The sequence below is a fragment of the Sorex fumeus genome, unplaced genomic scaffold (genome assembly GCF_029834395.1).
Source record: "Sorex fumeus unplaced genomic scaffold, SorFum_2.1 ptg000072l, whole genome shotgun sequence".
Taxonomy (NCBI): Eukaryota; Metazoa; Chordata; class Mammalia; order Eulipotyphla; family Soricidae; genus Sorex; species Sorex fumeus.
Window position 1 is genome coordinate 39,976,179 of NW_026606129.1, and position 16,132 is coordinate 39,992,310.

The window sequence follows — 16,132 nt, forward strand, 5'->3', positions numbered from 1 at the left end:
CTGCATACCCCCCCAGTTTTGTTGTTGTTAATTTTTAATTACATTCTAGCAGACTGTGCTGGAAATGTTTAAATATTTTATTCAGGTTAAATGATTTTGTTTCTTTAGGATCTGAATTGCCAGATTCATTGATTCATTCATTGATTATGAGTTCCTTCCTATATTTAGATCCAGGCCCATAGTCCCTATTAGAGTTGAAAGGAATTTTCAGACATTAATTATATGGTCAGTTATAACCCAAAGTAAAAAAGTCACCACGAAAAGCTTGTAAAAACACATATTTCTAAGTTTATCCTATCCTGTTTTTCATTTTTATTTGTTAATTTTGGGTTAGACCAAAGAATTTCTATTTATAATAAACTTCTGTGTCATGTTGCTGATGGTACTGGTCTGTCCCAATAATTTTGACTAGCCTCCTAATTTAGGCAAAGTCGTTCTAATTCCACTTGTAACTTAAATATTGAAATGTAAAGAGATGCATATCTAAGGTGAAGACAAATAGAGATCTACTATCCTTGTTTATATTATTTTAACTTTTTTGTTTCATTTTTTTGTTGTTTGTCCTTATATTTTAGTTTTGGTGGATGTATGGCTGTTATTTTGTTTCAACTCCCTTTGCTTCTAATTATATTTAATTCTCTATAAAAGGATTCTTATTTATTTCTTTTTAATTTCCCTAGTAAAATGTTTTAGTAGAATTTAGAATAATTATACTTAATTAGGAATAATTATACTTAATTAGGAATGAATAATGTTACTTACAATTTTTTCTTTATTTTAGCTTTTTACAGCTTACCAAACTTTGCAGAGGGAGAAGAAAAAGTTACATGTAAGTGATATGATACCAAGTCATATAATTTTTAAAGTAGGATTTTATAATGAAATAGAACTCCTTCTCTTTTAATTCTCCAAGTGATAAATATTTAACCTGTTTTTATCATTGCTGGAATTTTGAAAAGAGAGTTAGAAATCCCTGAGGTTTGTTCTTTGGTAGAAATTGACTTCCTTAAGCTTTGAATCCCTGCAGTCTCTTAATAAGTTCAAATTTAAGACATGTTAGGGCTATAGTACATCAGGTAGGGAGCTTGCCTTGCATGCAGCCAATCTGGTTTTATCCCAGGCACCCCATGGTTCCTTGAGCCTTGCCAAAAGTGATCCCTGTGTGCAGAGCCAGGAGTAAGCCCTGAATACTGCAGGATATGGCCGCTCTGTCTAACATTCATTGATTTAAAGAAGGCCTTTGATTCTGTTGAGATGGAAGCGGTCATCAAAGCCCTAGCCAGTCAGGGCGTACGAACTCAATACATCAGGATCCTCCATGAGCTCTATTACGGATTCACTACCAGGATCTCAGTATTCTACAAAGAAGTAATCATCCGTGTCAAGAGAGGGGTTCAGCAGGTTGGTATCATTTCACTAAAACTCTTCAGTGCCACCCTTGAGAACATCATGCGATGACTGGAATGGGAAGGAATGGGAATGAAGATAGATGGTCGGCAACTACACCACCTCCGCTTTGCTGATGACATCGTTCTAATAACACCAAACATCAGCCAAGCAGCACAAATGCTGACCGACTTCAACCGTGAGTGTGGAAAGGTCAGGTTACAACTGAATCTCAAAAAGACAATGTTCATGATAAACAGTCTTGTTCCTGATGCTCCATTCACTCTCAACGGAACCACCATCTCCGAATGCAACAGTTATATATACCTAGGCCGAGATATCAACATGATGAATGACCTGGCACCTGAGTTATGCAGGGGGAAGAGAGCGGCATGGAATGCCTTCAAGAGCGTTGAAGAAGTAACTAAGAGGACAAAGAACCTCCAGCTCCGAGCACATCTCTTCGATTCCACTGTTCTTCCTGCATTAACACATGCCTCAGAGACCTGGGCCCTACAAAAACAGGATGAGAACGCTATTCGGGTCTCTCAAAGAGGAATCGAAAGAGCTATGCTTGGAGTATCACGCTTCACTCAAATGAGAGATAGAATCCGGAGTTCCGATCTCCGTCAACACTCAAGAATCAGGGATGCCGTCTCATTTGCCAAGGCATCAAAAATCAGATGGGCTGGACACATAATGAGGTTTACAGATGACCACTGGACTAGAGCCATTACTGACTGGATTCCACGGGATGTCAAAAGATCGTGTGCACACCCACCTACAAGATGGTCAGACTTCTTCGTCAAGACCCTGAATGATTGGTTTGAGGCTCTGCATGTTCCTAGAACGAGCAGATGCCATTGGGCTACGTTAGCACGCAACAGGGATGAATGGAGACGTTACTGGCACCTGCTCGAGTAAATTGATGAATAACAGGGTATCAAGTGATCCAGTGATGGCACAAAAACAAAAATGCAAAGCAAAAAAAAAAAATTTAAGATTTGTTTGCCTCTTCAAGTATATGGAATTCTTCGTGTTTAAAACTACATGTTGTTCTAGTGATAAAAATATAAACAACCACTTATGGTTTCCATTCTCTTTTAATACCTACAGAGTCTTCTCATCATAAGTTTTTCTTTCTCTTGGCTGCTACTTAAAAATTCTTGATTAAGTATATGGAAAGAAGAAGATACAGTAACTTTTTGAGTTACCTTGGTAGCTCCACTCTGTGATTCCATTTTTGGCCAGAAGTTCCATGCCAGGTTTCCCAGATGATCTCAGAACTAAGGGGAAATCCCACCCCCATTCAGGTGCTACCTGAGCTTTACTGTATTCCTTACAAAATAGTCTTTTTTTTTTTTTTCCCCGCTTTTTGGGTCATACCTGGCCATGCTCAGGGGTTACTCCTGGCTCATGCACTCAGGAATTACTCCTGGTGGTGCTCGGGGGACCATGTGGGATACTGGGAATTGAACCCGGGTTGGCCATGTTGGCTGCGTGCAAGGCTAACGCCCTACCCGCTGTGCTGTCCCTCCAGCCCCCTACAAAATAGTCTTACTTTTAAATTAGTTATTTAAAAACAGTTCAACTTGCCACATTTAAGGATACTGCATAATGAAAAGTTATTTATAAGATGAATTTTATGAATTAGTTTGGTAAAATTCATTTTACTTGCACGTTATTTAAAAATATTTAATATACTGTGGCCAGAATTATAATATATAAGCAGGTAGGAAACTTGTCTTGCATGTGGCTGACTTGGGTTTGGCCCCCAGCATCTGATATAAGCTTTCCTGGAGTGATTCCTGAGTGCAGAGCCAAGAGTAAGCCCTGAATACCACCAGGTGTGGGCCCAAACTCTCCAAATTTAATATGCTATACATTTTAATCTTAATGAATATTTTTAATTTTTTAGTTTTGGTTTGGTATATAATCATTTTAGAATAGTAACCCTATTTTTTTCTTGTTGGTTTAGGGATCTAATAATGTGAAAATTAGATGTTTACAAATAATTTGTAGTGCTTGGTAATATTTTCTTAAGTGTGAGTCCTGTTGAAGGGGAATGAACTCCAATTTATTCTATTTCCTTGTTACCATTCCATAAATTTAATCTCAAAAAGTCATTTTGTTCCTAAGCTCTCTGGCACCAATGCTTTTCTGTCTGAATTGTGTATGAAGTTATTTCTAGTAGTATGAAATCTTACCACTAGGTGGCGCTAGAGAATTGTGGTCATACAGTCCCAGAATAAAAGGATCTAAGAGACCAAATTCTAATGATTTGTACTCTTTTCTGAATATGTAGACAGTGTGGCATGGCCAAAAAGTTCTTTCTTAAATAGGCAGATATTCTTTCAGTAGATTTAATGAAAATAAAATAGTACCACCAATACTTTTTTTGTGTTTGTGTTTTTGTGTTATGGTGGAGCGGACCCAGTTGCTGATACTCTTAGTCGTGCTGTGTGTACCCCCTAAATAATTTTTATTATGTTGTTTTTAGTCCATGAACCCCTCTGGGAGGAAACTGAGTAAGAATGACTTTTTCATTCTTGTTCACCCTGTAAGGGGGCAGAGGAGGGCCCGTATCCACTTTCAGGCACTCCAATTGAAGAATGGGTGCTTGTAACTAAGAAAATCTGATTTCATTTTCAAATGCCTCATCTTACTGCCTTTAAAACTTTATCTTTGAAACCTTACACAACCTGAGGTCATGGCTTTAGGGAGAAAAGCAGCCTTTGGTTTTTGTTTCATTCACCTGTATGGCCCCCACTCTGGGTCCTAAGCCAAACCTTTGCGTAACTTTTTTTGTTTTCATTTGTTTTTATTCCACACATCAGTGGCGTTCCAGATTATTCCCATGTCTTTGCCTTTATGTATTTATATTGTCCAGGATTATAGTTAACTCTGCTTCTAAGTTTAGATTTCTTCCCCAAAATCATTTCATTTCTCAATATTAATATTATTCCTTTAGCTCTCTCCCAAACCCCATTTTGTCTTAAATATGGAAAAAAGGACTTTCTTAACTACAACCTGGAGAATAGGCTGAAAATTGACATTAGGGACTGTGAAATAAATTGCATTTGAAATATAATTTAACTTTAAGAAACCCAGTTTTTAAATTACTATATAGTAGAATTAACTTCAGTTTGCTTTAAATGTGATTTGTGTAAGCACTTTGGTAGTTCAGACATGAAGCAGTTCTGTAGCATCACAATGTAACTTTTTAAAAAATTTTTTGCTTTTTGGTTCACACCCAGCGATGCACAGGGGTTACTCCTGGTTCATTCACTCAGGTATTACTCCTGACGGTGCTCAGGGGACCTGGGATGCTGGGAATCGACCATGGGTTGGCCACGTGCAAGGCAAATGCCCTATCCGCTGTGCTATCACTCCAGCCCCCACAATTTAACTTTTAACAAAATTTCATCATAGGCACATATCTTTAATATTTCAGTTTCATCCTTCATCTTCAGGTTATTTTTGGATTAATATCTATTGTAGAAAGTAGTTATTTTTTTACTTGATTTGTATTTCTATGTCATGCAGTTGTTTGAACCAGATTTTTTGTTTTGTTTTTAAAGGGTATATTAAGTCAGAGTCAGGATAAAGCACTTCGGAGAGTTGCAGAATTAAGAGAGGTAAGTTGTGATTAGTATTTTGAGAATTGTAATTAAATCTTTCACTTATTAGATCTACTTTATGTGGTTTGAGAGTTTCATATACTCTTTTTCATTAATTATAATACTGAGTCTACAAGATCAAGGATTAATTCTTGAGGTCTTTTTTTTCAAGTGGTTTTCTTAAGATAGAGGTGTTAGAATCAAGGATTAATTCTTAGGGTTTTTTTTTTCAAGGGTTTTCTTAAGATAAATGTGTTAGAATCAATGAAATAAGAATGTCTTCTATATCAATAGAATATCGCTTGACTACATGAACACAGTGGAAGCTTTGAAGACTGTGCCTGCTTTTTTTTTCTCCTGCTGTTCACTCTTCTTTCTAAGATTCATGCAGTGAGGAATCCATGCTTAAGAAAGTATGGGGCTAGAGCGATAGTCTAGTGGGGAGGACATTTGCCTTGCACGCGGCCGACCCAGGTTCAATTCCCAGCATCCCATATGGATCCCCAAGCACCGCCAGGGGTAATTCCTTAGTGCAGAGCCAGGAGTAGTCCCTGAGTATTGCTGGGTGTGACCCCAAAAAACAAAAATATAAAGTAAAATATTAAAAAACAAGGTATGGATGTATAGACCAGAGACTTCTCTATAAAAAAATAAATGTGCATTCATGGGAATCCTCATGGATGGCTTGTAGTAAATATGAACTTCTCTTTGTAAATAGTACCTTTTATCTAAGTTAAGAAACAGGCAGATGAGTGGGAAAAGAGGAAGGGCCTACCAACTTGGTATGCCCCAGCCTAACTTATTGCAGTGGCCAAACTGAGAGACCTGGCAGGAAGCATCTTGGCCAGTGTCTCTGCTAGAGGCAGACCTGCCGATCCTTTAAGAAGGCAGGACTCTGAGCAATAGAGATGCTGCCAATTGGATTTGCAGCTCTTCTCCTCCTTCCTGGTGAGGGCATGAGAGGACTGCAGGGGTAAGATTATATAGAAATACTTACTGCATTTTTTTTACATGTTCAAATCCATGATTTGATTCAGTAACTTTTTCTTCCTTTCTTAGGACATACTTATCAGAGCCAGAAATGGATGAGTTTTTTTTTTAATTATTATTATTTTCCCACCTGCATTAATTTTTATTGCTGCTGCTACAAAACTACTACAGTTGAGTGACTTTTAAAGCAACACAACTGTATTCACTCAGAAGTTTGATAAGATCTCACTGTCCTAAAATCAAGGTTTAGGACTATGTTCTCTTTCCGAGGCCCTGTTTCCGTGTCTTGTCCTCCTTCTTGAGGATGCTTCTTCCCTCCTTTGACTCATGGTCCCCTTCCTCTGTCTTCAGAACTTGCACTGTTGCATCTCTGAGCTTTTTCTTATAGTTCTCCAGTGCTAAAAGTTTTCTGGTTTTAAGGACTCATGTGAGTAGATTGGCCCACTCACATAATCCAGGATATTCTTCCCACCCCAAGGTTCCTAATTTAATTACTTTTGCAGTTTTTTGAAATATTGTTCATCTTTTGGTTATACTAATATCTATAAAAGGCCCTCCCGTTGATCGTCGATTTGCTCGAGCGGGCCCAGTAACGTCTCCATTGGAGACTTTGTTGTTACTGTGTCTGGCATATCCAATACTCTGAGTAGCTTGCCGGGCTCTCCGAGAGGGGCGGAGGAATCGAACTCGGGTCGGCCATGTTGGCCGCTTGTAAGGCGAACGCCCTACCCGCTGTGCTATCGCTCCAGCAGGATGTGAGGGCGATCTGGCTGCGACATCTGTCACCCCATTGATCGCCAGGCTTGATTCGGCTGATCTGGCTGGCTAGGCGGGTGTCCCCTTCCTCCCTCACCGCTCCATGTGCGTCCCTCCCGAAGCTGCGCGCTCGGTCGAAGAGGACGGCCTTCCCCGATAGAGACGGACCGGTCTTCGGTCGAGGGTATACGAGTAGCTGCGCTCCCCTGCTAGAACCTCCAAACTAATATCTATAAAATATATTATTTTTTTCTCGGGGAGGGGGTTTATTCTGTCTCTCCCGCTGCCAGTTGTGAAGACTATATATAATGAATTGGCCCAGAAACAGCTCCTTAGGTACAGGGGAAGGGGCCTGAGCGAGAGCTCAGTTGCCTTAGCACAGGCTTTGTTTGCTCGAGGCCTGGGGTCAGTCCCCTGCACGTCATTGACCTCTCCTCAATTATCTCCACCATCCCTCTCCAGCAATGACAGGAGCTGGGAGTAGCCCCTGAACACTGCTGGGTATTGCCTCTAAAATCAGAACAGTGTAGGACAAAACAGAACAAACCAAAAAATAAGTAGGTAAAATTTTGGGCCAGGGCTGTGGCTCAGTGGTAGAGCACTTGCCTTCAATATGTGAGGCTCTGGGTTTGGTTTCCAGCACTGAATAGGTTCCCCAGAGCACCGCCAGGAATGACTCTGAGCACCAAGCTGGGAGTAGCTTCCGAGTAGAGCTGGTTGTGCTGCCAACCCTTCCCCAGGCCCCACCCTTCTCCCTCTCAAAAAAAAAAAGAAGGAAAGAAAAAGAGAAAGGACGAGAAGCAAGGGGTTAGCCAGTAGTAAAAACCTATTTGGCATGCATTTAAACTATTTTCTGTTAGATAAGGTATATGTCTGAACTGTAGCTTTCAACTAAACTATAACCTATAAAATCATAGTTAGATTTAATCATTCAGAATCATATCTCATAAGTGTTTTGTTTGGGATTAAAGTCTGAATAGAAGATGAACATTGTTTCATCAGAACTTGACTCATTTAGACAGAACAAAGTTGTGTGTAATTTTTTTGGGGGGGATTGGGGGGCATTCTTTTTTTTTTTTTGGTGGTGGGCGGGCACATCCAGCTGTGCTCAGGGGTTACTCCTGATTCTGCATGCAGAAAACTCAGAAATTACTACTGGCAGGGATCATGTGGGATGCTGGGAATCAAACCCAGGTCAGTTGTGTGCAGGGCAGGTGCTCTACCCACTGTACTGTCTCTCCGGCTCCTGTGTGTACTGTTTTCATATTGCTATCTTAGGCATCTAACAAGTATTCTTTTAGTATTTTATTTTTCCCCATATGGCATAGATGTACGTATCTATGGACACAGTGCTGTTAAGGAAACAGGCATCTGTTTCAGACTAGAGAGTTGGCCGGTACTATGCTATGGAGAGCAGGGCATAGTAACCTCCGGATTTCAGGGCCTTCTAGCTCCTTCCAGAAATGGGTAAAAGAATTGCCATAGCTTGTCTGACTAGTTTTTTCAAGTAAGAATTTTGAGAATAAGGAATCAGATTTCTTTTTGTGGTGTTTCTTTGAAAGTTTTTAACAAAATTATCAGGAACAACATTCTGAGAATAAAGTAGTTACTTAAATGAAAGAAGTACCAGTCTAAGATCAACTCTCTCTGCATTGACCCTATTTTGCCGTGGCTGCTGGAAGCTTCACTTGGGATATATTGTGAAGACCCTTATTTAGAGACTGCTGCTAAGGGAGGGTGTCACGCCCTTCTTTTGTGAGAGGAACTTTAAATCTTGTGCTCTTTGAGGTCTTGGGCCGAGAGGACAGCTAGTTCTGGATCAGGGCCTCAGTGTACTGAGAAATAGTAACTTTGATAGAGTTCAAAATGAAGGCGTTGCTCATAAGTTCTTGAAAATATTACTTGCCCAAAAGTTCCTGTCGAGTGGGAGGAATGGATTAAAATCAGAGGAAGGAATGAAATCAGGTAAGAGTTCTCTGTAGATGATCACGGAGATGAAATTTTAGGAAGTTCCAGAGATCTAGGCCAGTGTTTCTCAGCCCTTTCCCAATACTGGCCCCCTTCTGACCTTGTTTCCTTCCCGTGGCCCCTTTGTTCTCTTGGTTGACCCCCTAGCTTGTGTATCATGGCTCCCCATGATGTGACTGTCACCTGTGGGACTATGGCTAGGGCCCACAGGAGGCCAGATAGCCCTGATTGAGAAACACTCATCTAGACTATGATTGTGAATGTGGAGAGAGAAGGACCTAAATGTTTTAGAGAAAATCATAAAGGAATTTGGCTATATGCAGCAAGTAAAACGTGACTGAATAATTTGAGTTTAGGGAATTAGAGGAATATGAATGAATCCCAGTAAAATCCAGGGCTTCGTCTGAGATATGGAGTGCTACTCTTTAGCATTCTAGTGGAGGTAGTGTAAAGTCATGATCCCTGAGGGATAATGCCGGTAGAATCTAGAAGAAGCTGAAAGAGATGGGAGTATAGACAGAAGTCTGGAAACACATGGGGCAGTAGCCTCAACTGAGGAGGGACTTCCCGGTGACTGGTATAGTGGAGAGATAAAGATGATTGGATTTACCTCGAAAGCCTCATTCGTCACCCAAGATGCAGCATTTATATTGGTTCAGAAACTGTTTTACTCTTCTAGCTAGTTCAGCCCCTTCATTTTCAGTCTCTGATTGTGGTCTTAACACGTTCATAAATTGGGTACAGGAAGACTCTCTTGGTTATTAATTTGTTATATAATGGCAGGTTAGTTTCAGATCAAGTGTAGAGCACAAATAATAAGATGTCTTAAAGTAGAAAACTAGAATGAAATTTTACTTTCCCCCTAAGTAGTTTTTTAAATATTCATGCCAGCTCAACAGTCATCACAGCTATAAAAGTAAACTTTACTTTCAGGTTCTTTGGGGAACAAAATTGTTGTTATAAATATATTGTTTTAAAATGAAGTAAAATAGTTTTATTTAAGGAAATGTATTTAGAGAATTGTGAGTGGGGGGGAGAAGGAGAGGGAGAAAGGAAGGGAGAGGGATAGAGAAAGGAGAGAGGAGAGAGAGAGAAGGAAAGAGAGAGAGAGAGACTGACTCTTCAGAGGGGGGAAAAAGCCACCACCACAAAAGTTAATTTTAAAAGCTGAGCATTCTTTGTTGTTGCTAATGCTTTAAGAGGAAGGCAAATCTAAATTTATCACTTTTGTTCTAAACTTTGAAAGCTTCATGTTTGTATTTTAATTTTATATTGAATATTCTCTGTTCATAATTTTTTGTTTTAGGAGCTCCAAATGGACCAGCAAGCAAAGAAACATCTCCAAGAGGAGTTTGATGCATCGTTAGAGGAAAAAGATCAGTATATTAGTGTTCTCCAGACTCAGGTAAAAGATGGAAAGAAAAATAAAGGGGGGTCATTGGAGTTTTTAGTTGGTTCCACATGTTAAGAAAAATGAATTTCTCAAATTTTTTGCTTTTCTTCAGTTCTAGGATCAATATTAGATTAACTCTTTTGGTTGGCAGTATTGAAAACAGAAAAGAATTTGTAGTGGGAATAAACTTTGTATTTTACATTTTTCCACCAGTTTAGAAAATTGGACATTTTATCATGTTTTAAAGTAAATTACGATTGCCAACATTCCTTTCTAGCCATTTTTCCCCCAATGAAGTAAATTATTTTTAGGTTTCTCTGCTGAAACAAAGGTTGCGAAATGGTCCTATGAGTGTGGCTTTGTTGACACCACTCCCCCAGGAAGAGCCTCAAGCTGAAGACTCTCCTAAAGAGAGCCCCGAGAGTGATGGAGAGCAGCCAGTGGGTGAGTCGCTCTTGTCAGAGATTTATGAAAACACCGAGGAGGATGTTGGGAGGTTTTGGGGCATGGAGTGAGAATAAAAGTAAAGTATCCTTGATCCCAGTATTTCCAGAAATGGGCAAGAGTTTTTGTTTTGTTTTGGTTCTTTCTTATTGTTATTCAGGAGAAAGCCACTAATAAGTTATTGTAAAACTTTAAAGCCTGTGAACAGTGCTGTGAATGTTTTATTGTAATGAAATTTCTGTACACTACCTTATTGATTGCAGTGGCTTGATTTCATATTGCTGGGTCAGTTCCACTCAGGACTAAAGAAGAATATATGAGCTATAGATTAGCTATAAAAACTATTTGCAATTGTTAAGTTATTTTAGAGTTTTAAGTAAGTTTCATGATGTATTTCTATATACCAAAGTACTATATTTAACATATTATTGGATATCTAACTGGAAATGAAAGAACAGCTAGGTTGTATCTTAAATTTTAGGTTAGTCTGGGGCTGGAATGTTAGTACAGTACATAGGGCACTTGCCTTGCACCTGACTGACCTGGGTTCAAACCCCGGCATCCCATATGGTTCCCTGAGCCTGCCAGGAGTAATTCCTGAGTGCAGAACCAGAAGTAACCCCTGAGCACCACCAGGTGTGGCCCCCAAACAAAAACAAAAAGAAGTTAGTTATAGTCTTGCTTATTTTTTTTAAACTTTGTGATACATATTAAGATTCCTACTTCTAATTTGCTCTTTCAGAGAAGGTTATGATAAACGATGGTCCATCCAGAGTAAGGTGCTGGGCAGCTTCCATCAGAGAGACTACCTCTCAGCCCTGAAATTTCCTTGTCAGGGTTAGTAGACATTGCCCCTCAGTATAAGGAGATGGAGAAAACGTCATAGGAAGGGATCAGAATGTGGTTGGGACCAGAGTGATAGTACAGTGAGTAGGATGCCAGTAGCCGACCTGGGTTGGACCCTTGGCATTTTATATGTTTTCCTAAATCCTCCAGGAGTGGTCCCTGAGTACAGAGCCAGGAGTAAGCCATGAGCACCTTTGAGTGTGGATCGCAAAACCCCCACCCCCTCTCTAAAGAAAAAAAAAGAATGGGATGAATATAGCCTTGTTCCAAACACATAATGATGTTCTAGTCGATGATAGATTATCATGGTGGTAGGAACCATTATATACGACTGGGGTTGTGGGCCATCTGTGTTTGTGTGATTATACCCTTTGACATTCACACAGTGACATTTCTCAGAGCATTGCTGTTTTTAAGTGGCACATGACTATACTTCATTAAGTTTTCTGAGACAGATGCTGAAACTCTGGTACAGTTTGAATTCAAGAGATGATCCTCAGCTATCTTTCAGAGAGGATGGATTGAATTAATGTTAGTTGACTAGTGAGTGTTTTGTGTCTGTGCAGTGGGATTGAATCACAGAAAAAGTGAATAGAATACTACACCTCTTTAGATAAAGATCAAACAGATTGTGAAAGAACCTAGGTTGGAAGGTTCCTTGTCTAGTTGATCTGGCTCAGAGAGAAGTGGAGAACTGAGATAAAAATGCTCACTTGAGGGACTGGAGCAATAGCATAGCAGGTAGGACATTTGCCTTGCACTAGGCCGACCTCGGGTTCAATTCCCAGCATCATATATGGTCCCCTGAGGACCGCCAGGAGTAATGCCTGAGTGCAGAGCCAGGAATAACCCCTGTGCATTGCTGGGTGTGACCCAAAAAGAAAAAGGAAAAAAAGAAAAGAATACTCACTTGGACCGGAGAGGTAGTACAGGGGTTTCAGGAGCTTACCTTGTATGCAGTCAACTTGGGTTTGATCCTGGGTAATGTATATGATCCCTTGAATATCTCACCAGGTGCAAAACTCAGAGCATCACTGCAGTGACTTAAGAGCAAATAGGGAGAACGAAAATGAAGAGATGCACTTACTATAAGTACGCGTATAATATTGGGTTGGAGAGATAGCACAGAGATAAGACTCTTGCATTGCAGTTGACCCTGGTTCAAGTCCCCTGCACCACATATGGTCCCTAGAGCACCACCAGAGATCACTCCTGAACACAGAGCTGGGAGTATCCCCTTAGCATCTTCAGGTGTGACACAGCACCCTCCAACAAAAGGAAGAATATTCTCTTGTGTTCTCAAAAATTAACGTTGCCAGGGAGCCCTTCTATTTCTTACTGACTGTACCTCCTTGTCCTGTTTTGTCACTAATAGTGGACGATGGAACTTCTGCTAAAACATTGGAAATACTTCAACAGAGAGTCAAGCGCCAAGAGAATCTGTTGCAGCGGTGTAAGAAAACAATCCAGTCTCATAAGGAGCAGTGTGCACTGTTAACCAGTGAGAAGGAAGCACTGCAGGAGCAACTAGATGAACGGCTTCAAGAACTAGAAAAGATGAAGGTAAAAGATCAGATGGGTTTGAGTTCAATGTTGCCCTATAAAGCTAGATTCATAGGCCCCCTTGGCCTTCTCCTCCTGGAAGAACTTCCCCTTCCTCCCTAGGTAGAATGGAGAGGGCCCCCAGATGCCCTGACTCCATAGGTGTTCCTACACTTTTGAGATGCCATGTGTACTTTTCTCCCTCTGAGGAATATCCAAATTAGATGGAATGCTTAGAGTTCTCATAATGAGGAGAAGCATTATTAGAGATGGCAATGAATTTTTAAAATTTTTTTAGGAGCTTCATATGGCTGAGAAGACTAAACTTATCACTCAGTTGCGAGATGCAAAGAACTTAATTGAACAGCTTGAACAAGATAAGGTAAAAAAAAAAACAAAACTTATGATACTAAGATTTGTTAGGGGATCAAAAATTCACATTTGGAAGCAGTTGGAAGCATCTAGATTTCTGAATTTCAAAAAGCAGCTGCTTCCATGATACTACTTTTGTTTTGATTTCTAGATTTACATTACTATTAGCTTTCATTGTGTGTCATGTGAAGCTGATTTTCTATGATTTCTTGAATTCAGTCAGCATTCTGATTTATATATTAGAGTAACTATTGCAAGGAACGATACTTTTTAGAGATGTTATTCAGAATTAAGGCCTTACTAAATGTGAGTGATAGAAGACATGTTTTTCAGATATAGCAGAAATTGATCAGTCTTTCAGAGATAATGCCTAAAAGTAAAGAATTGTTATTAGTATAAATAAATTTCTGCAGCTAAAATTTAGAATGAATTGGTGAGATTGGCAGTCAGAATTGAAGCAGCATCTCTAACTATAGAAGCAAAAACAACTGGCAAGTGCACTGGCACATGATTTAGAACCAAGTCTTGCTTCCCCAAATCCTAGGGCCCTTTTTTAAAACTCCAGATGTCAGTTAGTAAATGGACCATCTAACATTTTCTTTTTTTAATAGGCAACTTTGGAGATAGAGTATTTTAAGAGGCCATGTGATTAAGAACATGTCAGAGCTATTCTGCTATTAAAATGTATTGGTAAGGGGCAGAAGAGATAGTACAATGGTTAAGATGCTTGCCTTGCATGTCGCCGACCTAGCATTGCATATTAGTACTGCCAGAAGTGATCTCTGAGCACAGAGCCAGGAGTAGGCCCTGAGCACAGTCAGGTGTATCCCCACCCCCCACTCAAAAAAAAAAAGATATCAATAATTTTTTTTTTAATTTGATACTGTCTTTGCTAGATTCTCTCTGTAAACTTCATATGGACCCACATAAAAAACAAAAACTTCTTAGGAAAAACTTATATGCAAGCAGAAAGAATAAGGAAAATTAATTCCTGTGTACCCATTACCCAGCTTCAACAGTTGATATATCATGGCTAATTTTGCTTCACTTATAGATTCCCATCCCCCAATATCCTCAATGAATTGAAGGTCCTGAAGAATGTCTAGCCCATAGTATTTTAATATACTTTTAAAATGCAAGGCTCTTTATTCTGAAATTTTAGCTACATGAGTGGGGTCACAGGCTGGAGCAATAGCCCAGTGGTAGGGCGTTTGCCTTGCACGCAGCCAGCCTGACCGAGCTGGGTTCGATTCCTCCGCCCCTCTCGGAGAGCCCGGCAAGCTACCAAGAGTATTTCGCGCGCATGGCAAATCCTGGCAAGCTACCCATGACGTATTCAATATGCCAAACACAGTAACAGCAAGTCTCAAAATGGAGACGTTACTGGGCCTGCTCGAGCAAATTGATGAACAACAGGAGGACATTGACAGTGACAATGGGGTCACATTTGAAACTTTAGTAATTTTTAAATTTTTGTTTATTTGTCAAATTTTTGGGTCATACTGGCAATGTTCAAGGGTTACTCCTGGCTGTACTCAGAAATTACTCCTGACAGGTTTGGGAGACGATATGGGATGCCGGGGATTGAAACAGGGTCGGTTGCATGCAAGTCAAGCACCTTACCCACTGTAATATCTCTCTGGCCCCAATAATTTCTCAATTTTCTCAACTGTCTATTCTGTTTTCTTTTTTTTTGTTTTGGAGGTCAGTGGTTTTCAACCTCACCATGCTGGTGGAACAGCACTGGTCTGTGGACTGGCTGTTGAAGACCACTGATCTAGTTCAGATTTCCCCTACTGTCATCACATATATTCTTTCCCTATTTCAAGGAGTTGCAGTCCTAATAAGTTTCTTTTGTTGTAATTGATGTGACTGTTATAATTTCTCATAATCTATATATATAGTTCCATTACCCTCTTTGTCTTTTCCCTTTTTCCTTTTTGTTGAATTTGGTTTTGATGAAACTAAAGGATCAGAACAATTTTTTGAAATTTTATGTAAGTATGCCCCACTTACTTGACCCATTGATATATTACCTTTCCATTGATAATGTTAAGCATTTGGTAGAGTCATCCTAAAGTCATGATTTGATGAACCTTGGAAATAAGGGAGTAGTTTTAAGACAAAGAACATCTGTTATAAGATCCTTGTTGGGTGTAGGGTTGAAAGAGGCCAGATTTGGTGATGCTCAGGGCCTACGCCAATTAGTGCTCAAGGATCATGTATTGCTATAGATTGAACCCAGGCCTTCCGCATGCAAAGCACGCATTTCTGCAGATTGAGCCATCTTTCTGGGCCCAAGTGTTTTTAATTTTTTTTTTGAAGGTGCTGGTAATTAGAGCTAAAGGTTTACATTAAAGCAGGGTAACTGATCTATCATTGATTATATCCCTGACCCTGTCATAAGATCTTTTAAGAGATAATTTGTCAGGGAATTAGAAATTTCATTCCATTTCTTGGGGTTGGAGCGATAGCACAGTGGGTAGGGCGTTTGCCATGCACGCGGCCAACCCGGGTTCGATTCCCAGCATCCCATATGGTCCCCCAAGCACCACCAGAAGTAATTTCTGAGTGCCAAGCCAGGAGTAACCCCTGAGCATTGCTGGGTGTGACCCAAAAAGCAAAAAAAAAAAAATTCATTCCATTGCTTGGTTAGTTGCAAATGTGTATTTATCATATACGACTGATTTTAGATATAATATTTTATGATCTCAGTGATCTTCATTTCTTGAGTAGATAATCCAGTGAATGGAAAGATAGTAGTAGTACTTCACCAAGAGCAAGTGGAGTAATGGATGAGGTGAGAGCTACCAGC

At 39.9% G+C, this 16,132-nt stretch overlaps 1 protein-coding gene across 4 annotated transcripts in view; it reads left to right on the forward strand.

Annotated features, from left to right (window-relative positions):
- GOLGA4 (golgin A4) overlaps window positions 1–16,132 on the forward strand; it is a 119,337-nt gene that overhangs the window by 37,617 nt on the left and 65,588 nt on the right. For 3 of the 4 annotated variants that reach the window (XM_056129093.1, XM_056129097.1, XM_056129095.1), the window contains 6 exons: window positions 782–829; window positions 4,968–5,024; window positions 10,027–10,125; window positions 10,425–10,557; window positions 12,779–12,966; window positions 13,244–13,327. In XM_056129093.1, the coding sequence (XP_055985068.1) occupies window positions 782–829; window positions 4,968–5,024; window positions 10,027–10,125; window positions 10,425–10,557; window positions 12,779–12,966; window positions 13,244–13,327 (609 nt within the window). The remainder of the gene's footprint in view (window positions 1–781; window positions 830–4,967; window positions 5,025–10,026; window positions 10,126–10,424; window positions 10,558–12,778; window positions 12,967–13,243; window positions 13,328–16,132) is intronic. The other variant, XM_056129096.1, reaches the window with a different exon arrangement.